Below are 24,284 nucleotides of genomic sequence, written 5' to 3'. Positions count from 1 at the left end.
ATTGGCACAATTGACAAAGCCATACCTCAAGAAATCATCTTTATACAGCTTTGTTCCTGATTTCTTCTTAATGGGTTGTTCACCAGAGACCCTGGAGCTCACACCAGCACTGCTTTGCCCTGCCGTGAACTCTACTGAGCAGCTCTCTCCAGCAGATTCAGTGTGAGATTCTGGTTGTTTGTGTCTCTGGCCCTCTCTTCCTTATTATGAAACAATCAATTTTCACTTCTTCACACTCCTGTTGCCTTTCTTGCTGGCAGCTGCAAAATGGAGGAATCTCTCCTCTGTGATTTTGCGCCCAAAGCATGGACTTACAGGGTGCTTGATGTCCGTGTACTTGCCGGGCGCGTGGCCTGCTCTCTGCCGCTGCTTCTGGCAGGAAGACCCCATTGTTTTTTAAAAGAAATGAGGTCCAGGGACAGCGTGCAGACATCAGCAGGAGGTGGTCTGCCCCGCCGTGCTCTGGGCCTGCCAACTGCTGGATCCACCTGAGGGGGCACACATGTTCAGGAATGCAACCCATTGCCCTCCATTGTGTCTACGACAAGGGGCAGCACAGTGACCCAGTGGTTAGCACTGCTACCTACAGTACTGGGGACCCGGGTTCGATCCCGGCCCCGGGTCACTGTGTGGAATTTGCACATTCTCCCCGTGTCTGCATGGGTCTCATCCCCACAACCCAAAGATGTGTAGTTTAGGTGGATTGGCTGCACTAAATTGCCCCTTAATTGGAAAAAAATAGTTGGTTACTCGAAATGTATAAAAGAAAAATGTGGCTATGACTTTGCTGCTTTGGTCATGAACCTTGATAAATCCTTGCAAGATAACACTTAGTTCCTTTTCTTTCACCACCAACATCAGCAGTGTTCCATGTAAATGCTGAAGTATATTGATGCCCTATATGCTACCTCTCATCAATGTATACCCACATGCCCTCTCCTTATTGTCATTTCCTTGTTACCTACTCGGTGTCATAGAGTTTTACAGCACAGAAAGAGGCTCTTCTGCCCATCGGGTCTGTGCCAGCCATCAAACTCTATTCTAATCCCATTTCCCAGCACTTCGTAGCCTTGTATGCCAGTGGGTTCAAGTGCTCATCTAAATGCTTCTTAAATGTTGTGAGGAGTCCTGCCTCTACCACCTTTTCCAGCCCTGAGTCCAGATTTCCACCACCTTCTGGCTGAAAATGCTTGTCCTCAAATCCCCTCTAAATCTCCTACTCCTTACTTTAAATCTATGGCCTCCCCCGGGTCCATGTCCATGAACAATAATCCTTGTCTTAATCACCTCTAGATTCAATCATTCCAATTGTCTCCTGACATCCTCCCATTCTCCATAAACATCACGGTAGCACAAGTGGCTCACACTGTGGCTTCACAGCTCCAGGGTCCCAGGTTCGATTCCCCGCTGGGTCAATGTGCTCCGGTTTCCTCCCACAGTCCAAAGACGTGCAGGTTAGGTGGATTGGCCATGATAAATTGCCCTTAGTGTCCAAAAAGGTTAGGAGGGTTATTGAGTTACAGGGATAGGGTGGAAGTGAGGCTTAAGTGGGTTGGTGCAGACTCTATGGGCCGAATGGCCTCCTTCTGTACTGTATGTTCTATGTTCTATCACCTCATCCAAACCTCTGCTGTCATAAGAACATAAGAACTAGGAGCAGGAGTAGGCCATCTGGCCCCTCGAGCCTGCTCCGCCATTCAATTAGATCATGGCTGATCTTTTGTGGACTCAGCTCCACTTTCCGGCCCGAACACTATAACCCTTAATCCCTTTATTCTTCAAAAAACTATCTACCTTTACCTTAAAAACATGTAATGAAGGAGCCTCAACTGCTTCACTGGGCAAGGAATTCCATAGATTCACAACCCTTTGGGTGAAGAAGTTCCTCCTAAACTCAGTCCTAAATCTACTTCCCCTTATTTTGAGGCTATGCCCCCTAGTTCTGCTGTCACCCGCCAGTGGAAACAACCTGCCCGCATCTATCCTATCTATTCCCTTCATAATTTTAAATGTTTCTATAAGATCCCCCCTCATCCTTCTAAATTCCAACGAGTACAGTCCCAGTCTACTCAACCTCTCCTCATAATCCAACCCCTTCAGCTCTGGGATTAACCTAGTGAATCTCCTCTGCACACCCTCCAGTGCCAGTACGTCCTTTCTCAAGTAAGGAGACCAAAACTGAACACAATACTCCAGGTGTGGCCGCACTAACACCTTATACAATTGCAACATAACCTCCCTAGTCTTAAACTCCATCCCTCTAGCAATGAAGGACAAAATTCCATTTGCCTTCTTAATCACCTGTTGCACTTGTAAACCAACCTTCTGTGACTCATGCACTAGCACACCCAAGTCTCTCTGAACAGCGGCATGCTTTAATATTTTATCGTTTAAATAATAATCCCGTTTGCTGTTATTCCTACCAAAATGGATAACCTCACATTTGTCAACATTGTATTCCATCTGCCAGACCCTAGCCCATTCACTTAACCTATCCAAATCCCTCTGCAGACTTCCAGTACCCTCTGCACTTTTCGCTTTAACACTCATCTTAGTGTCATCTGCAAACTTGGACACATTGCCCTTGGTCCCCAACTCCAAATCATCAATGTAAATTGTGAACAATTGTGGGCCCAACACGGATCCCTGAGGGACACCACTAGCTACTGATTGCCAACCAGAGAAACACCCATTTATCCCAACTCTTTGCTTTCTATTAATTAACCAATCCTCTATCCATGCTACTACTTTACCCTTAATGCCATGCATCTTTATCTTATGCAGCAACCTTTTGTGTGGCACCTTGTCAAAGGCTTTCTGGAAATCCAGATATACCACATCCATCGGCTCCCCGTTATCTACTGCACTGGTAATGTCCTCAAAAAATTCCACTAAATTAGTTAGGCATGACCTGCCTTTTACGAACCCATGCTGCGTCTGCCCAATGGGACAATTTCTATCCAGATGCCTCGCAATTTCTTCCTTGATGATAGATTCCAGCATCTTCCCTATTACCGAAGTTAAACTCACTGGCCTATAATTTCCTGCTTTCTGCCTACCTCCTTTTTTAAACAGTGGCGTCACGTTTGCTAATTTCCAATCCACCGGGACCACCCCAGAGTCTAGTGAATTTCGGTAAATTATCACTAGTGCATCTGCAATTTCCCTAGCCATCTCTTTTAGCACTCTGGGATGCATTCCATCAGGGCCAGGAGACTTGTCTACCTTTAGCCCCATTAGCTTGCCCATCACTCCCTCCTAAGTGATAACAATCCTCTCAAGGTCCTCACCTGTCATAGCCTCATTTCTATCAGTCGCTGGCATGTTATTTGTGTCTTCCACTGTGAAGACCGACCCAAAAAACCTGTTCAGTTCCTCAGCCATTTCCTCATTTCCCATTATTAAAACTCCCTTCTCATCCTCTAAAGGACCAATATTTACCTTAGCCACTCTTTTTTGTCTTATATATTTGTAAAAACTTTTACTGTCTGTTTTTATATTCTGAGCAAGTTTACTCTCATACTCTATCTTACTCTTCTTTATAGCTTTTTTAGTAGCTTTCTGTTGCCCCCTAAAGATTTCCCAGTCCTCTAATCTCCCAGCAATCTTTGCCACTTTATATGCTTTTTCCTTCAATTTGATACTCTCCCTTATTTCCTTAGATATCCACGGTCGATTTTCCCTCTTTCTTCCGTCCTTCCTTTTTGTTGGTATAAACCTTTGCTGAGCACTGTGAAAAATCGCTTGGAAGGTTCTCCACTGTTCCTCAACTGTTCCACCATAAAGTCTTAGCTCCCAGTCTACCTTAGCTAGTTCTTCTCTCATCCCCTTGTAATCTCCTTTGTTTAAACACAAAACACTAGTATTTGATTTTACTTTCTCACCCTCCATCTGTATTTTAAATTCCACCATATTATGATCGCTCCTTCCGAGAGGATCCCTAACTATGAGATCATGAATCAATCCTGTCTCATTACACAGGACAAGATCTAGGACCGCTTGTTCCCTCGTAGGTTCCATTACATACTGTTCTAGGAAACTATCGCGGATACATTCTATAAACTCCTCCTCACGGTTGCCTTGACCGACCTGGTTAAACTAATCGACATGTAGATTAAAATCCCCCATGATAACTGCTGTACCATTTCTACATGCATCAGTTATTTCTTTGTTTATTGCCTGCCCCACCATCTCGTTACTATTTGGTGGCCGATAGACTACTCCTATCAGTGACTTTTTCGCCTTACTGTCCATTTAGAAAAAAATGTATTTTGTTGCAAACATGAATCAAAACAGGTTACAACCCATAAACACCCCGGGAAACATACTTCCCAGCAATCAACTATCCAGTCTGTACAAATATTTCCCCTTTCTCACCCTCCCCCACCCGCCCCCCTGCGACAGACAGCTCCTCAAACACGGTCAAAAACATCCCTTACCTTTTCTCAAACCCCTCTGCAGAGCCTCTCAACTCACATTTATCTTCTCCAACCGCAGGAAGTCATACAGGTCACCCAACCATGCTGCTACCCCCGGTGGCGATGCCGACCGCTACTCCAGTAAAATTCGTTGCCGTGCAATCAGAGGCAAAGTCCACAACATCAGACTTCCTCCTCTCCATGGCTGAAACCCCAAATATCACCACCAAAGGGTCCGGGTCCACCACCTCCTCCACTATCCTGGCTAAGACCATGAACACTCTCGCCCAGAATCTTCCCAATTTTTCGCAACCCCAAAACATTTGCGCATGATTCACTGGCCCCCGGCCACACCTCTCACAATCATCTGCTACCCCCTGAAAGAACCCACTCATTCTCACCTGGATCATATGCACCTTGTGCACCACCTTAAACTGTATCAGGCACAGTCCATGTCCTATTCTACATAAAATGCTCTTTTCTCATTACCCTCTCACTAATGCAAATTTGTTCACAATTACAGTGCCTCAAATTTACAATTTTCATCTTCACCTTTAACACGTTTTATGGCCTTGCCCCTCCTGATCTCTATAACCTCCTCTAGTCTTACAGTTCCATTCCCCAGTAGTCTCTTCCCTGAATCTGGCCTCTTGTACATACACCTTCTATATCAATAGGTCGCTGCTCCTTCAGCTGCCTGAACGCCACACTCTGGAATCCATTCCTCAATCCATCTGCTTCTCCATCTCTGTCCTTTCCTTTAAAATCTGACTCTTTGACCAAGATTTCGGATATCACTCCAAATATCTCCTCCTTTGGCTAAGCATCAAGTTTTTGATTACGCCTCTGTGCAGTGACTTGAGATGATTCACTAGATTTGAAAAAAAGAAAAGAAAGGCTTTCATCGAGATGACCCAACGTTGTCACGGGTGATATATTAGAGCACTTTACAGCCAATAAGTACTCTTGAAGTGTAGTCGCTGTTGAAATGTAGTAAATGTGGTGGCCACTTTGCACCCAGAATGGTTCCACAAACCGGATTTGTTTCATTGACGTTGATTGAGGACACTGAGGAACGTTTTCTCACTTTTCTTTGAAATATTGCCATCGGATCATTTGCATGCACTTGAGAAGGCAGATGGGACCCCAGGTTAACATCTCATCTGAAAAACAGTATAACTGCAGCCCTCTCTCAGTAACTTCACTGGATGTGCCAACCTGGAATATGTGCTCAGGTCCCTGGTGTGGGACTTACAGCCACAACCTTCTGACTCAATGACAAGGTTGCTACCACTGAGCCATGCTGTGTTATTGTGACATTATATGAAAAGAGGATGCTGTGACATTATATGAAAAGAGGTGTTCTCCCATGTTTTCTCTGTGTTTTCCAGCATTATACTAAAAACTGTTTTCTAAACTAACCTGCACTTACTTCATTTTCTTCCTGATCAAGGTGGAGACGATTGGAGATGCTTACATGGTGGTGAGTGGCCTCCCCGAGCGGAAGGGGACCAAACATGCAGATGAGATTGCAAAGATGGCCCTAGATCTAGTAGCAGCTGTAAGACAGGTGCCAATTCCTCATATGCCAACAGAGCGACTACAGCTGCGGGCCGGCATTCACACAGGTCTGCAAATCTGTAATCCCAGAGAATTTGCCTGCGTGACTGTTTCTCTCCTTGATTCCCAGTCTTGGACTCTCGTCCACCATTCCCCACAGATTATGGGCTGGATTCTCCGTTTCAGTGGCTAATGCCGGCCCCAGTGGAGCATTTGGTCTTTTACGACCAAAAGAATTGGCGTTAATCCCTCACCGATTCGGGGACCGGGGAAGGACTGGAAGCGACACCGGGTGAAACTCCTGCTTCCCAACAACAGCTCGAGAATGGCCGGGCGTGGACGGCTGACGATCTGCAGCAGTCGCGCCGTACAACATGGTGCCAGCTGTGCGCGGACGTGACCCGCCATCCGCGACCCCACAGCCCACCCACCTCCAGCCCTCGCAGAAGCCACTCCGGCCAGCTGCAAAGGTCCCGGCCGAGTGTGGCAGCGCTGGACACAGTCTGCAGCTGCCACGCCGGGTTCCCACATGGCTGAGACCACACGCACCGTCGGGAATTCAGCCCATCAGGGGCAGAGCATCATGGGAGGGCCGGCCGGTGACGCTGCAACGGCGTGATGATGCCATTTCAGAGGGGGCGGAGCATGGCTGACCGGCGTCAAACCGGCACCTGCCCCGACCTCGGCGTCGGAGCCCATTCTCCGCCCAATTGTCGGAACAATTTCAGCGTCGGGCAACGGAGAATCCCGCCCTGTGTCTTTGGTTATATTCCTATTATTCCCTGTAGATTGTGGCTTTGACTAATTGTTTCAAATTTAACACCTTCAGTTGTTTGTAGTTTAGTTTCTAGATGGTAATATTAGACAGCAAATATTACCTTTTATATAGAATATAATTGCCACCACCCTATTAAAAATAATCTTGAAGCATGTCATATAACAACTTCAATGTTATGTGCTGTATGTATTGTTATTGTTTTCGTAGAGAGGATGCTGAGTTAGTGCATTGTTGTTGGAGATCCAGCAGGATTCTCACTCCTGTGTTAAAGAGTCAGGGATAGAATTGGCAGGAATTGAGTGCATCATTCTTGCAACGATGCGCAGCTCAACAAGCAGAGTGGGCAGGCACATATTCTGGAGTTCCTGGGGCACAAATGCAGTAGATCGTAAACTGTTGGTTACTGAGAGTGAGAAAGGGGCCGGAACCGATCTTTCACCTTTGACAATAATTTGGTAAAATGTCAATTTTAATTTATAATGGGAAGTAACAAGCAGGATGATAAAGCATGAGACTGTGCAGGTTAATTAGCACCTTGTGGTAAACGTCAGCTTGTTTTAATATAAAAACAATGAGTCATATATAAGTGACAGGGACTGTGTTCCAGTCCAATATTTTCTTGTTGCTCTGCACAACTTCTGAAGTAGCCGAGCAAGCTATTATATTCTTAAAGAACAAAGAACAAAGAAAATTACAGCACAGGAACAGGCCCTTCGGCCCTCCCAACCTGCGCCGATCCAGATCCTTTATCTAAACCTGTCTCCTATTTTCCAAGGTCTACTTCCCTCTGTTCCCCGCCCGTTCATATACCCATCTGGATGCCTCTTAAATGATGCTATTGTGCCCGCCACTACCACCTCCACTGGTAAAGCGTTCCAGGCATCCACCACCCTCTGCGTAAAAAACTTTCCACGCACATCTCCCTTAAACTTTCCCCCCTCACTTTGAAATCGTGACCCCTTGTAACTTGAGGGATGTAGCCTTACCCCAAATGCTACAATCTTAAAAAAACCTTAGCACAGTGTGGTGGTATGGATATGAGCTCTGCCATTGGTGCAGAGCACTGGCTCCCCATTGGCTCTGGCTGGTCATGAGCCTCTCGTCCGATTGGTTGGGACTAGTCATGTGACTGCTCTCCAATTGGTTGAGAGGCAAGTAGGCCCAGCCTCTGAGGCGGGGTATAAGTACCCAGCATTCCCGGCGGTCGGCCTTACTCTGTAGTCGACCACCGGGCTAACAACTAGCTGATTAAAGCCACAGTTTGGATCCTAATTGTGTCTTGAGTCGAATTGATGGTACATCACACAGTATAAGTTAATAGGCTATGGGTTGGCAGGCTGCATAGGAACAGGCTGTGTGGGGACAAAGTGGTAGAGTGAGCTATGGACTGCAGGACAGTAGGTAGGTATGGGGAGGGACAATTAGCAAAAATCAGAAGTTGGCTATTGTGATGTTGGTGTAGGGAAGGTTCTGACAGTAGATTTGGGGCCTTTTAAGGGGAGGAATTGGTGAGTTTGCAGGATGGTACCAGAGACAAAGGGCAAGTGAGTGGAGGTTTAATGCCCTGTTGCAATTTGTTTCCTGAGTACCATATTCCTTCCATTCCTTGTTCACTAGACTTCTTTGCCATCTATCCCTTCACCACTTCTGTCCTACCTTCCCCTCTATTATTCTTCAAGCATCAGGTGATATTTACAGAGGGTGAAAGGTGGGAGAGAGTTGCCAATCCTCCAGAATTGACGTGGAGTCTACAGGAATTTGTTGATCATCTCTGAGACATTCCTGTGAAAAAAATCAGAGTGGGATTAAATTTTTAAAAAATCCTTGAACACGTCTGTTTATTAGTTTCAGAAATATTGGAGATGCAAGGAGAAAAGGTTGTTTGATTAGCAAACAAAATGACAGGACAGGAAAGTCTTTCTAATTGCCAATTGGCTGGGATGGCAGGACACAGTAGGCGACCTGTGATGAGAGTCGAAGGCATGAGGTCATTTGGTGTAACTTCCAGGAATGTATTCAACCAGAATTGGAAATCCTAGGCGGGGGACTGGTCACAGCAGCATATCTGAGAAACAGATGAGAATTGCGGCTGCAGATGGGTTAACGCAGGGGGTATGGTGGGTGCAGAGAAGGGCGATGTTATGGAGGTAGAAATAGGGGGTCTTCATAACGACCAAAAGCAAAGGGTTTAGGCAGGGGTGAAAACATTGATTTTGGTCTTCCCAATGTGTATCTGGAAGAAATTGCAGGTTATTCAAGACTGGATATCAGGAAACAGGCACTAAGGGTTCGGTAGAAAATGAAATGAAATGAAATGAAAATCGCTTATTGTCACAAGTAGACTTCAATGAAGTTACTGTGAAAAGCCCCTAGTCGCCACATTCCGGCGCCTGTCCGGGGAGGCTGTTACGGGAATTGAACCATGCTGCTGGCCTGCTTGGTCTGCTTTCAAAGCCAGCGATTTAGCCCAGTGTGCTAAACAGCCCCTTGCAGTGGTGAGATAGTTCTGGTTGTCATTGGCATACATGTGGAAGCTAACCCTATCTCTGCGGATAACATTACTGATTGACTGCATGCAGGTGAGGAAGAGGAAAGGCCATGAAATGGCCGGAGATGTTGTTGAGAGAATGGAAAAGAAGCCATTGTTAGAGATGTTCAGACTCCAGGTAAGCCTGGAACAAAGTGAAGGTAGTCCCACTGAGTTGGACAATGTAACAACAAAAAGTGCAGTTTGTAAACAAGAAATAAGCCATTTCCATAAGATTTTTAGTATCATAAATATTAATTGTAACCAATCAGAATCTAAGGACCCGTGAGTTAATTGTGTCGAGTTATGTACCAACCTCTGCGATCTGGGCTCTGTCATACTAGACTCCAGACTTAGTACGGCCTGACTACATTTAACTCCACAGGTAAGCGGATGTAAAAAAAATATAATTTCCCTCGTTAAATATATATTTTTAAAAAGCATGTTTTGATATTTCCAGTATGTTTTTCAGTATTACGGTCTGCATTACTGACACTATAAATATAACTATTTTATAATACTTTTAAAAAATAAATTTGGGGCAATTTAGCTTGGCCAATCCACCTATCCTGCACACCTTTGGGTTGTGGGGGCAAAACCCACGCAAACGCAGAGCGAATGTGCAAACTCCACACGGACAGTGACCCAGAACCGAGATCGAACCCAGGACCTCTGCGCCGTGAGGCAGCAGTCCTAACCACTGTGCCACCATGCTGCTCAGTAATACTTATTATTTTTAAAGCAGCATTGCTACAGGCAGTATTGGCCAAACAGGCAGGTGCTAATATGTAAGGGATACCAGAAAGGATCAAGGCAAAGAGTTGGCAAGGCAAGGAAAAGGAAAGAGTTGTATGTATATAATATCTGGCTGTCCCTGGGGTAGCTGAATGAATAGTACCAATGTTGAGATGTGAGTAACATTGTGTATTCTAGGTCCTTGTGTAGCTGGAGTCGTGGGACACAAGATGCCTCGTTATTGTCTATTTGGAGATACAGTGAATACTGCATCCCGTATGGAATCCACCAGTCTGCGTAAGTCACCACTGCCGCCTTTTACTACAATCTTACATTAAATTGCTTGTGGCAGCATTGCACACATTAGTCACAGTGTTACCCAATAGAAAATGTAAGTCACCATAATCCCAGAAGACATAGGCTGCACTACGCGTTGAGGGAGAGCTGACTGGTGGTGATTTAACCTCAGGGTCACCGTACCTCAGGCAAGGGGCAAGATTGAGAAGGCGAGGCCTTCATGGATAACCTCAGCTGGTACAGAAATTGAAGCCGTACTGTTGCCGTCACTCTGTATCATGATACAAACATACATACATATGAATTGGGTGCAGGAGTAGGCCAATTGTCCACTCGCCTGCTGTCCCCTTCAATAAGGTCATGGCTGATCTGATTGTAGCCTCAACTCAACATTTCAACTTCACAGCGCCAGGGTCCCAGGTTCTATTCCCGGTTTGGGTCACTGTCTGTGCAGAGTCTGCACGTTCTCACGGTGTCTGCGTGGGTTTCCTCCGGGTGCTCCGGGTTCCTCCCACAAGCCCCGAAAGACGTGCTGTTAGGTGAATTGGACATTCTGAATTTTCCCTCTGTGTACCCAAACAGGCGACTAGGGGCTCTTCACGGTAACTTCATTGCAGGACTGAACATCTTTTTAGTCAGGCACCTAGGGCGGAATTCTCCGACCCTCCCCGGGGGGGTCGGAGAATCGCCCGGGGCCAGCGTCAATCCCATCTCCTCCATGTCCCGAATTCTCCGCCCCCCGAGATTCAGCAGGGGCGGGAATCACACCACGCTGGTCGGCGGGTCCCCCGTGGCGATTGTCCGGCCCGCGATGGGCCAAAGTCCCGCCGCTGACAGCGCCGGCCCTAGGGTTGCTGGCGCCCCGGGCAAGCTGAACTTCGGCGCCCTTGGGGGGGGGGGACGGGGCCGAGAGGGGGGGGGCGGGGCCGAGGGGGGGCGGACCCGGGGGGGCGGACCCGAGGGGAGGGGCGAACCGAACGGGGGGGGCGGACCAAGCGGGGGGGGCGGACCGAGCGGGGGCGGGGGGCGGGGGGGGCGGACCGAGCGGGGGCGGGGGGGCGGACCCGAGGGGGGGGCGGACCCGAGGGGGCGCAGGGGGGGGGAGCGGACCGAGCAGGGCGGCCACCGCGCATGCGCTGGTTGGCACCGGCCCAACTGCGCATGCGCGGGACCCGAGTCTGGCGCCCCCTAGCACATGGCGCCCCGGGCGACTGCCCGAGTTGCCGGTGCCTTGAGCCGGCCCTGGCCGCTGACAGGCCTTTCCTGCCGGCGTGGTTTAAACCACCTACCTGGCCGGCGGGATTGGCAGCGCAGGTGTGCTCCGGGAAGGGGGGGGGGGGGGTGATCTGACCCAGGGGGTGCCCCCACAGTAGCCTGGCCCGCGATCGGGGCCCACCGATCGGCAGGTAGGCCTGTGCCGTGGGGCCACTCTTTTTGTTCCGCCTCCCCCATGGCCTTCACCATGGCGGAGGCGAAAGAGACCCCCTCCCCTGCGCATGTGCCGGTATGACGTCAGCAGCTGCTGACGCTCCGGCGCATGCGCGGACTTACGCCGGCCGGGGAAGTCCTTTCGGCCCCGGTCGGCGTGGCGCCAAAGGCCGTTCATGCCAGCCGGCAGAGTGGGAACCACTCCGACACGGGCCTAGCCCCTCAATGTGAGGGCTTGGCCCCTAAAAGTGTGGAGAATTCCGCACCTTTGGGGCGGCCCGACGCCGGAATGGTTCACGCCACTCCGACATGCCGGGACCACCCGCCCTGCCGGGTAGGGGAGAATTCCGGCCCTGATCTCCATTGAGTACTTGAAGTGGAAAATAGCTGTAAGAAAACTTTGCACTGCTGGGACTGTGGCGCTGAGGACCCGGGTTCGAATCCCGGCCCTGGGTCACTGTCCGTGTGGAGTTTGCACATTCTCCCCGTGTCTGCGTGGGTTTCACCCCCACAACCCAAAGATGTGCAGGTTAGGTGGATCCACCACGCTAAATTGCCCATTAATTGGAAAAAAAAAATAATTGGGCACTCTAAATTTATTACACTGCGTTGCACTGACCCCTAGCCCCACCTCATCCCTCCCAATCTGAGTCAAGTTCTTCACTGGGACCTGTCTTCATCTGTTATTGTCCAATGAACTTCTATTTGTAGCCAGTGGTTGTTGTCGTTGACCTGGCTGTACAGTGCATTATGTAATGTGCTGTTTCCTCCTTTTCAGCTCAGAAAATTCACATTAGTTCAGTTACGTTTGCTGCCCTGGCACAGGATGATGCCTATGAAATTGAACTGCGAGGTGAAACTGAACTTAAGGTAAGGTCCAACTGCTCTGCTTCAGCTGAAAAGACCTGTGGGTTTATTGTCGCGTTTACTCCAATTGTTCCGTTTTTAGTCATGTTATTTTAACTCACCAAGAGAACAAATGCACTCCATTCAAAGGAGTGAGGACAACTATCATTCAGTGGCAGGGTGGGATTGTATGGTCACTCAGAGCTCACAGTGCCGTGAGCAACTCGTACCCACTGTTTCAGGTGGGATAGAGGGGGATGTAATGGGGTGGAGGAGTTGCGCTACTTGTTAGGGAGAATATCACAGCTGTACTGCGGGAGGACACCTCAGAGGACAGCGAGGCTGTATGGGTAGAGATCAGCTATAGGAAGGGTGCAGTCACAATATTGGGGGTTTACTACAGGCCTCCCAACAGCCAGCGTGAGATAGAGGAGCAGATAGGTAGACAGATTTTGGAACGGAGTAAAAGCAACAGGATTGTTGTGATGGGAGACTTTAACTTCCCCAATATTGACTGGGACTCACTTAGTGCTAGGAACTTGGACGGGGAAGAGTTTGTAAGGAGCATCCAGGAGGGCTTCTTAAAACAATATGTTGATAATCCAACTAGGGAAGGGGCTGTACTGGACCTGGTATTGGGAAATGAGCCCGGCCAGGTGGTAGATGTTTCAGTAGGGGAGCATTTCGGGAACAGTGACCACAATTCAGTAAGTTTTAAAGTGCTGGTGGGCAAGGATAAAAGTGGTCCTAGGGTGAATGTGCTAAATTGGGGGAAGGCTAATTATAACAATGTTAGGCGGCAACTGAAAAGCATAGATTGGGGGCGGATGTTTGAGGGTAAATCAACATCTGACATGGGAGGGGCTTTCAAACGTTCATGTGAGGAGGAAGGATAAATATGGCAAATTTCGAGAACCTTGGATAACGAGAGACATTGTAGGCCTCGTCAAAAAGAAAAAGGAGGCATTTGTCAGGGCTAGAAGGCTGGGAACAGACAAAGCCTTTGTGGAATATAAGGAAAGTAGGAATGAACTTAAACAAGGAGTCAGGAGGGCTAAAAGAGGTCATGAAAGGTCATTGACAAATAGGGTTAAGGAAAATCCCAAGGCTTTTTACACATACATAAAAGGAAGAGGGTAGCCAGGGAAAGGGTTGGCCCACTGAAGGACCGGGGAGAGAATCTGTGTGTGGAGCCAGAGGAAATGGGCGAGGTACTAAATGAATACTTTGCATCAGTATTCACCAAAGAGAAGGAATTGGTGGATGTTGAGTCTGAAGAAGGGTGTGTAGATAGCCTGGGTCACATTGAGATCCAAAAAGACGAGGTGTTGGGTGTCTTGAAAAATATTAAGGTGGATAAGTCCCCAGGGCCAGATGGGATCTACCCCAGAATACTGAAGGAGGCAAGAGAGGAAATTGCTGAGGCCTTGACAGAAATCTGGATCCTCACTTTCTTCAGGTGATGTCCCGGAGGACTGGAGAATAGCCAATGTCGTTCCTTTGTTTAAGAAGGGTAGCAAGGATAATCCAGGGAACTACAGGCCGTTGAGCCTTATGTCAATGGTAGGAAAATTACTGGAGAGAATTCTTCGAGACAGGATCTACTCCTATTTGGAAGCAAGTGGTCATATTAGCGAGAGGCAGCACAGTTTTGTGAAGGGGAGGTCGTGCCTCACTAACTTGATAGAGTTTTTCGAGGAGGTCACAAAGATAATTGATGCAGGTAGAGCAGTAGATGTTGTCTAAATGGACTTCAGTGAGGCCTTTGACAAGGTCCCTCATGGCAGACTGGTACAAAAGGTGAAGTCACACAGGATCAAAGGTGAGCTGGCAAGATCGATACAGAACTGGTTAGGTCATAGAAGGCAGAGAGTAGCAATGGAAGGGTGCTTTTCTGATTGGAGGGCTGTGACTAGTGGTGTTCCGTAGGGATCAGTGCTGGCACCTTTGCTGTTCGTAGTATATATAAATGATTTGGAGGTAACTGGTCTGATTAGTAAGTTTGCGGATGACACAAAGGTTAGTGGAATTGCGGATAGCGATGAGGACTGTCAGAGGATACAGCAGGATTTAGATCGTTTGGAGACTTGAGCGGTAAGATGGCAGATGGAGTTTAATCCGGACAAATGTGATTTAATGCATTTTGGAAGGTCGAATACAGGTAGGGAATATACAGTGAATGGTAGAGCCCTCAAGAGTATTGACAGTCAGCGAGATCTTGGTGTACAGGTTCACAGGTCACTGTAAGGGGCAACACAGGTGGAGAAGGTAGTCAAGAAGGCATAAGGCATGCTTGCCTTCATTGGCCGGGGCATTGAGTATAAAAATTGGCAAGTCATGTTGCAGCTGTATAGAACCTCAGTTCGGCCACACTTGAAGTATAGTGTTCAATTCTGGTCGCCACACTACCAGAAGGATGTGGAGGCTTTGGAGAGGGTGCTGAAGAGATTTACCAGGATGTTGTCTGGTATGGAGAGCATTAGCTATGAGGATAGGTTGAATAAACTCGGTTTGTTCTCACTGGAATGATGGAGGTTGAGGGGCGTCCTGATAGAGGTCTATAAAATTATGAGGGGCATAGACAGAGTGGATAGTCAGAGACTTTTTCCCAGGGTAGAGGGGTCAATTACTAGGGGGCATAGGTTTAAGGTGCAAGGGGCAAGGTTTAGAAGAGATGTACAAGGTACATTTTTTACACAGAGGGTAGTGGGTGCCTGGAACTCGCTGCCGGAGGAAGTGGGGGAAGCAGGGATGATAGTGACATTTAAGGGGCATCTTGACAAATACATGAATAGGATGGGAATAGAGGGATACGGACCCCAGAAGTGCAGAAGATTTTAGTTTAGACGGGCAGCATGGTCGGCACGGGCTTGGAGGGCCGATGGGCCTGTTCCTGTGCTGTATCTTTCTTTGTTCTTGTTCTTTGTACTGCCTCGAGCTGTCAGTATGTGAGAGCAAAGATATGACAGACTCGCACTGGTGACAGGTGTACTGTAGCTTTAGTTTTCGAATGAGACAAAGTGTATACGCCACGTGTAGGAGAATTTGCTGATCTTTATTTGACCTTGACGTCCAGGATTGTCCCCCTGTGTTACCAGAAAGCAGGACTGTCGCTAAGCAGCTCAACTCCATTTCCTTGACCATTGTTAATGGCAGTGGACCAGGCAAAGTGATTACTTTTTAGGCACTTTACTTTGTTTCAGTTTCCAGCATCCAGTCATTTGCTTTGAATTACTTTTTAAGAGTTTGCTGCTAGAAATGTCTGAATTGGGTAAGAATGGGATTGAACTTGGTTCTGATGCCATCCACATTCAAATAGACCAATGTTCAGTGGCTAGTTTGAGGGAGGAAAAATGTTCGCTTTGGGGAGACACAAAATACCTAGTAATAGTGACAGATTCCGACTGAGCGATCACCAAAACTGTCAGAGATAATTCTGCTGCGCAACCAGAAGTATATCAAATACCCTCAAGTATTTTACACTGAAACAGGAACATCAGTAGGCCATTCAGCCCCTTGAGCCTGCCCCACCATTCAATGAGATCATGGCTGATCTGTGACCTAAATCCAAATACCTGCTTTTGGTCCATATCCCTTAATATCTTTGATTCACAAAATCTATCCATCTCAGATTTAAGATTAACAACTGATCCATCTTCAATTGCTGTTTTGGGGAGAGAGTTCCAAATCTCTCCCACCTTTTGAGTGAAAATCTTCCTAACGTCTCTCCTGGACAGTCGGGCCCTGATGTTTAGACTATGCCCCCTAGTTTTATAATCTCCAACCAGTGGAAATAGTTCATCCTTATCGACCCTGTATTTCTCTGTTAGCATCTTGAATACTTCGATCAGACCACCCCTTAACCTTCCAAATGAAATAGGAATGAAATGTTGGGTCGGTCATTTATATGAGCTTCAAGTTGTTCTCTTGTGGTTTCCTTTTGATAAGCTTGAGCCTGCCTCTCTGACAGGGAAGGGGGAAAATGAAAACCTATTGGCTGATTGGGAACAAGAACTACAGTGTTCAGAATGATAGCCTGGTCTGTCACTGGAACCCGCGTATCAAGAAGAAAAATGAGAATGGAGACAGTATGTCATCAGTACAGCAGGTGAGAGTGAGTAAAGGTGAATCCAACAGTGGTGATCAAGTATAAAATCAAACCAGTTAACTCACTGCGTCAGGTGTAATTTTAATGTTGGATTCACCATCTGTGAAATTTAAAAAAAAAATGTTACTGAGGCATTTATATATCTATATATATATATATCAAACACGTCCATAAAAAACAATAAACAGGAATGCAAATAATCGAAACAAATAGATATCTAATACCCCACCATCCCGCCTACTACTTCCCAACTCCCCTACCTCCTTTCTTGCCCCCGACATCTTAACTATTTTCGAAGAAGTCGATGAACGGCTGCCACCTCCGGGCAAACCCTTCCACAGACCCTCTCAAGGCAAACTTTATCTCCTCCAGCCTGAGGAACTCTGCTAGGTCGCTCACCCAAACCCCTCGTTTTGGCGGTCCCAAGTTCCGCCATTCCAATAAGATCCATCTCCGGGCTACCAGGGAGGGAAAGGCCAGGACAGCAGCCTCTCTCTCCCCCTGCATTCCTGGGTCTTCTGACACTGATCGCCACTTCTGGACTCGGAACCACCTTCACTTTCAGGACCTCTGACATAACATCGGCAAACCCCGGTCAGAATCTTCCAAGCTTCGGACAGGCCCAAAACATGTGGACATGATTCGCGGGCCCACCCGCGCACTGCCCACGCCTATCCTCCACCCCATCATAAACTCTGCCCATCCTGGCCACAGTCATATATACCCTGTGAACCACCTTGAACTGTATAAGGCTAAGCCTAGCACACAAAGAGGATGCCTTCATCCTCCTCAGTCTCCTCCCACAACCCAGCCTCCAACTCCCTTTCCAACTCACTACCCCTAACGGGGCTCCCTCCCAATCCGTTAACTCCTTATAAATTTCCGACACTCTACCCTCATGTACCCCCGTTTTTGACACCACCTTGTCCTGTAGCCCCTGGGGTGGCAGGTGGGGAAAGGTCGGCATCTGCTTCCTGACAAAATCCCTCACCTGTAAATACCGGAACCCATTCCCGACGGACAACTCAAATTCCTCCACCAACCCCTTCAAGCTCGAGAAAATGCCCCCAACGAGTAGATCCCCAAACCGCTCAATCCCCGCCCGTTGGACCTTCTGTGAAAATTAAACATAAAGCTTTTCATTCAGCTGGTGGTATATTTACAACACTATGAACATGACCAAAAATAAAAACAGAAAAGACTGGAAATACTTCGCAGGTGGGTGAACTGATGTGCTGACAAGTTACCATTTCAGGTGTGGAGCCTCCGAATTAAACATTCTGAAATGTTAACTTGTCTTCTCTCCACTGGAACTGACCAGCCCACTCAGTGAGTCCAGCATTTTCTAAGAACATAACAAATAGGAGCAAGAACAAGCCATACGGTGCAATATCCCAATCAATAGGACTGTGACGCCGTCCACATCGAACCTTACTTCTCACCCTAACCCCTTTTTGGTTATATTTTTTAAATATAAATTTAGAACACCCAATTCTTTTTTTCCAATTTAGCATGGCCAATCCACCTAACCTGCACACCTTTGTGTTGTGGGGGTGAGACCCACGCGAACACAGGGAGAATGTGCAAACTCCACACGGACAGTGACCCAGGGCCGGGATCGAACCTGGGACCTCGGCGCCGTGAGGCAACAGTGCTAACCACTGCGACACCGTGCCACACATTTATTGGTTGTTTCACTCAATGATAAAAAACAATCAATCTCATTCTTGAATACACTCATTGACTGAACCTGTACAGCTGTCTGGAGAGGGAATGCCAAAAGATTCACTCCAGTGAAGAAACTTCTCCTCATTTATATCCTAAATGGTCAATCCCTTAGCCTGAGGTTATGACCCCCCCTCCCCGAGTTCCAAATTCCTGGGCCAGGAAAAGCAGCTTCACAACATTTACTCTGTAAAAACCCTCCGAAATGTTTTATACACTTCAATGAGATCACCTCTTCTTCTAAACTCTACAGAATATAGACCCACTCTACTTCATCTGTTTTTATTTCTGATGTCTGGCATCTGCAGTTTTGTCTTGTGACCTTTATTACCAGTTTGACCAGAGCCTGATGACACGTGGTGTCCTCCAAAATAAGTCAGGAGTAGGTGTAAAAGATACCTTGCACAAAAGATTAATCTCCAGCCATCAGTGGAGAAAAAGGCATTTTCCTAATAAATTGTTCCAGATAATTCCAGGAGGTGGCAGCGCTAGCCCATATTAGAGCTCCTGCCATGGTGTGTGGTGCACAAGATACAAGCTCTGATTTCTTGCTTTGGGAATTGGGGCTCATCTCTGGATTGTAACTTTCAGCTGCTGCAGAAATGGGTCCCTGAACCTTGGCTCATTTTCACCCAGGGTCACTGCCATATTTGAGGAAGACAACCGCCCCCCCTCCCACCCACCCCACCTCCCACCCACCTCTCTCCGCTGCCTCTGTTCCTGGAGCAGTCCTGCTAAAATGAGCGAGCGGGAGTTTAGATCCATTTGGCCTTGGAGATTGGCTCTGCTTAGGCACATTCTCCCTTCAGCCTGTGTGAGGGCCAGCGCATGCAGGCGCTGGCTGAGGCTCCAGGAGATTTAAGCGTTCACCAACTCCAGGAGCCAAACAACAGCAAAAGAAATGTGTATTTACCGAACACTTTTCGCACCTTCTAAGCAATGAAGTGTTTCTGCAGTGTAGTCACTGTTATAACAGATTGCAAACAGCAATGAATATTTATCAGATAATCTTGGTCAGGGCACCAAGGATAATTCCCCACTTCTTCTTCCATGGCATATTTTATATCTAACTGATGGGGGCAGCCTGGGCTCAGGTTTAGCATCACACCACAACAAAACAGCACTGGGGCATTCGTCTTGATTTAAGTGCTTAGGTCCTGGACTGGGAGTTGAACCCACAATCTACTGACGCAAAGTTCAGAATGCTCCCAGCGGAGCCACAGCTGATACCATGGGGCAGAAAGAGTCCGGGGCAGATGATGGACAGAGAATCTGGAAAACTGCAGGAGGAGGTCTAAAGATCCAATTGCAGGGGATAAACGTACCACAAAATTTTAATTTATTTGTACGACATTGCATATATATTTTTTCAATATCCATCTGGCATTCCTTAAACAAATGAGTAAAGATTTTCAGTTAAAATAAATAATCTAGGGGCGTCATGGCGGCGCAGTAGTTAGCACTGCTGCCTCATGGCGCCGAGGACCCAGGTTCGATCCCAGCCCCGGGTCACTGTCCGTGTGGAATTGGCACAATCTCCCCGTGTCTGCCTGGGTCTCACCCCCACAACCCAAAGATGTGTAGGGTAGGTGGATTGGCCGCGATAAATTGCCTCTTATTTGGCAAAAGTTTTAAAACATCTAATCCCTATGAGTTCTGTTGAGATTTTAGAAGATTTAAGATGTGTCTGAAAATCTACAAATGCTCTCCACCCAATGTCTTAAACTTCCCATCTCCAAATCTGAGCTAAGGTAAGCCATAATGGTTAAATCAGGCTTAAAGGAATTACAGGAAAGCGATGGGTGCCTGAGAGGAAATTAGGAACTACAGGCCCAGAATTTCTACAGTTATCAGTGCTTTAAGCATATTTTTGTTCACAGTCAGGTGGAAGTTCCTTTGTGCAGTCACCAAGCAACCGAACCACACCACTTTCCATTATGGAGGTCAGTGCCAATGGACACGCAGGAGCTAAGAGTCTGCAGAATGTTGACAGCCAGTTAGCTTTATCATCACTACAATCCAGTGAACATTCACAACCTCACAGCCCGAATTCTGAGAATGGAGTTGCCCTGCACAGCAGAAACCCAGACCAGGAACAAGAACTCTACCTCAAAGGTACATCATCGGTGGAATCAGAACCTTTCACCACCAAACCTGATGTGACACATGTTGACCATGAAAACAGACACCTGGAGAAATCAGAGCTCCTCCCTGGGTTTGTAAACTTCAGTTAACAAAGGAAAACCGCCACAATTAGAAACTCTGCCATAGTCATTTTAGATTTTATTGAGGCTAAAATGTACTTGGAATGTGGATGTGGTGGTATTTATTGACCAGTTGTAGTTGCTCTGAGGGAATTAATATTCACCTGGGAGTGGGGGAGGTTTTATTTTAGACATGAAGTGGATAATAGCCAATTAGCCATCTGACTTCACTGATGATTAAAAACTGGAGGATGTACAACATGCAGCTGAATCAATATTGCCCGTTTCACACTATCTCCCAGAGTCAAAACGATCCAGCTAAAATGACTGGTGTTACATGTAGCCAGGCTGAGTGGAGGATTTAGGTTCCCGTCCTTGAAGGACATCAGTGAACCAACTGAGTTTTTACAACAATCTGACAGCTTGATAGGTAACTTTTCTGGTTTATTGAATTCAATTTCACAACTTTTCACAGTAGGATTTGAACTCGTCTGGTTGATAGTTCAGTACCAGGCTGTCAGATACTACCACACTATCGCCTGTGTGAACACAGACCGTCCACCATTAGTACACTTTGTTGATACTCGTATTATATATAATTGCTGGGTTTTACCACCTCACATGAATCATGTGAGAAGTACATGTTACTGACATACCATGGAGCTGACTGTTTCCGACATTGGGCCAGTTCAGTTTTCAGTACAAACAAAATTTAGTCCTTTTTATTCCTGCTCTGTTAAGCTAAGATGGAAGACATTTACACTAATGTTGATGTGACGAGAGTGGTGGAATAGTGTACAAGCGTACCGGGATACATTCACTCGGTGGCTTTTGTTTGTCTTTTAATTTAAGTTTGTGATTATTGCAACTTCAGTTTTGCTATAAATAGGTGTGAGTACCCGCAGGAGCTCTTAGCCTGTGTCTGATTCCTCATGGAGTATAACTCCAATGCAGTGACACCCAAGCATGTTTCTGGAAACCTATGTGGAACTGTGCTAAATGGGGGTGGCACATCAATGGTGTTTAATCATTTGGGAGATATGTCTGTATGAGACTCCAACTTCGACATCCCACAATTGCAACTGAAGAGGCACACAAACCCTGGAACAACAATGTAACCTAAAATTAATCTAGGCTTTCAAAGCTCTTCTGCTGAACCTAGGGTGGATGGGGGTGGGGGGGGGGGGGGTGAAACCTTGTGGACATTCATTGCCTGCTGCAATAGCTCAAGACATACAATATAAACAGGGTAAGGCCAGGGTCAAACCCACACTGGATTATATGCTGAAGGTTCAAACCTAACCTGGAGGTAGCCCTCACTATAACCACTTTTAAAAACAGGGGCTACATTATAAACGCAGCATGGCTATTTTCAGATCACTATTTTTCCCACATAATGATCAATTAGCAATGCACCCGGGGCATAGAATTAAAGAATCTTGTAGCACAGAAAGAGGCCATTCGACCTGTCATACCTGTGCCAGCTGTTTGAAGGAGCGATCCAATTAGTGTTAATCCTTGCTCTTTCCCAATAGACTTGCAAGTTTCTTCTTTCCAAGTTCTCTATCCAGTTCCCTTTTGAAAGTTACGATTGAATTTGCTTCCTCCGCCCCTTTCAGACAATGGATACCAGATTCTAATTTATTGCACAAGTATATTCTTACCTTCCCTCTGATTCTTTTCCAATTATCGTAAATCCATGTCCTCTGGTTACTGTGGTGAATCAAAATCTAGTAATTCACAATGTGTTATATTATATGTTATATTATATATTATATGGGGCAGCAGGGTAGCATGGTGGTTAGCATAAATGCTTCACAGCTCCAGGGTCCCAGGTTCGATTCCCGGCTGGGTCACTGTCTGTGTGGAGTCTGCACGTCCTCCCCCTGTGTGCGTGGGTTTCCTCCGGGTGCTCCGGTTTCCTCCCACAGTCCAAAGATGTGCGGGTTAGGTGGATTGGCCATGCTAAATTGCCCGTAGTGTCCTAATAAAAGTAAGGTTAAGGGGGGGGTTGTTGGGTTACGGGTATAGGGTGGATACGTGGGTTTGAGTAGGGTGATCATGGCTCGGCACAACATTGAGGGCCGAAGGGCCTGTTCTGTGCTGTACTGTTCTATGTTCTATGTTCTATATTGTGTCCTTGTGGGCTCAGTATACGAGCAGTTGCGCGGCTCTGCCCATAGGGGGAGATGAGGAGTTTGTACTGGGCTCCACCCTTGGCTCCGCCCATGGTTGCGCCCATGGCTCCTCCCACTAACCGGAAGTATAAAGCTTTGCAGTCGTGAGCCTGCCTGCCAGCTCATTCAGTCGCAGGAAGGCTCTGTTACAAGACTATTAAAACCACTGTTCACTTCCAAACACGTGTCTTGTGAATTGATGGTCACATCAATTTAATAGGCTTAGGAAGCTTGAAGAAAACGACTATGGAATCAGCCCTCAAACCTGATCGACTAGAACTCGACCCACAGGCTGCAGAGGCGAGAGAAATCTTTCAACACTGGCTCCGATGTTTCAAGGCCTACCTGGCTGAATCAAGCACTCCAGAAACTACAGAGGAGCAGAAACTCAGTCTACTGCACACAAGGGTGAGCCACCGTATATCTACTCAACTGAACAGTATTAATTCGTATACGGAGGCCCTAGCCATGCTATATCGAATGTACGTGACGCCCATCGACGAGGTCTACGCGCGCCACATTTTTACGACCCGCCGCCAGCACCAGTATTTGGAAGAATTCCTGCGGGAATTAAAGACTTTAGCTCGGGACTGTAGTTACCAAGCTGTATCAGCCGAACAGCATATGGAGCTCGCCGTCAGAGATGTGTACGTAGCAGGGCTCAGGTCAAACTAGTGGCGCCAGCGGCTGCTTGAAAAAGGGTCCCAGAATTTGGAGGACACTGTAGAATTGGCGACTACCATGGAGGTCTCGTTCCACAGCCTCACCTCGTTCCCCGCAGACCAAGCGACCCCATCTTGGGCCCCCGACCAGCGACTGCCCCAGGCCTCCGCCGCGCGGCCACCCACCCACTACGCAGCCCCAGCGTGCCATTTTTGTGGACAGCCCCAACACGCACGGCAGCACTGCCCGGCTCGCAATGCGACCTGCAGCAGCTGCGGTCGCAAAGGACACTATGCCCGGGTATGCCTAGCGAAGAAATCCCCCTCTCCAAACTCTCCCGCAGCCCAGAGCACTCGTTTCCAAAACTCACAGGCCCGCAGGCCCCGAAATGCTGCGACCTGTACTCCGACTCCGCCCCCACCCGACACGTGCGACTCATGGGGGCTGCCATCTTGGCAACCCCCCTCCACGCGGCCGGCCACGTGCGATTCATGGGGGCCGACATCTTGGGATCCATCCTCTTCAAACTCGGAAACTCACCTCGACGACTACGAACTCAGAGGGCAGTCATCACAGGGCCACTCCAGCACAGCTGATCGAACCGCTGACTACCCGCAACTCAGCGCGGTCACGTTGGACCAGTCGCATCCAAAGCACCTCCGCAACTCAGTGATGACCATTAAAATCAACGGGTACAGGACACCGTGCCTCTTTGACTCCAGGAGCACCGAGAGCTTCGTACACCCAGATCTCGTAAGACGCTGTTCCCACACGGCAAACTATCTCCCTCGCTTCGGGCTCACACGCCATTCACCTCC

At 47.6% G+C, this 24,284-nt stretch overlaps 1 protein-coding gene across 1 annotated transcript in view; it reads left to right on the top strand.

Annotated features, from left to right (window-relative positions):
• The window catches only part of LOC119979711 (receptor-type guanylate cyclase gcy-19-like), a 30,086-nt gene extending 8,302 nt beyond the window's left edge, over positions 1-21,784 (top strand). The window contains exons 3-7 of the mRNA XM_038822271.1: positions 5,872-6,046; positions 10,217-10,315; positions 12,522-12,613; positions 16,560-16,697; positions 20,303-21,784. Coding sequence (XP_038678199.1) covers positions 5,872-6,046; positions 10,217-10,315; positions 12,522-12,613; positions 16,560-16,697; positions 20,303-20,656 — 858 coding nt within the window. The 3' untranslated portion in view covers positions 20,657-21,784. The remainder of the gene's footprint in view (positions 1-5,871; positions 6,047-10,216; positions 10,316-12,521; positions 12,614-16,559; positions 16,698-20,302) is intronic.
• The last annotated feature ends 2,500 nt before the right edge of the window (positions 21,785-24,284 follow it).

Source organism: Scyliorhinus canicula, chromosome 16, assembly GCF_902713615.1.
Source record: "Scyliorhinus canicula chromosome 16, sScyCan1.1, whole genome shotgun sequence".
Taxonomy (NCBI): Eukaryota; Metazoa; Chordata; class Chondrichthyes; order Carcharhiniformes; family Scyliorhinidae; genus Scyliorhinus; species Scyliorhinus canicula.
Note: the sequence above shows the minus strand (reverse complement) of the source record. Positions and strands in the feature narration are given on the sequence as shown.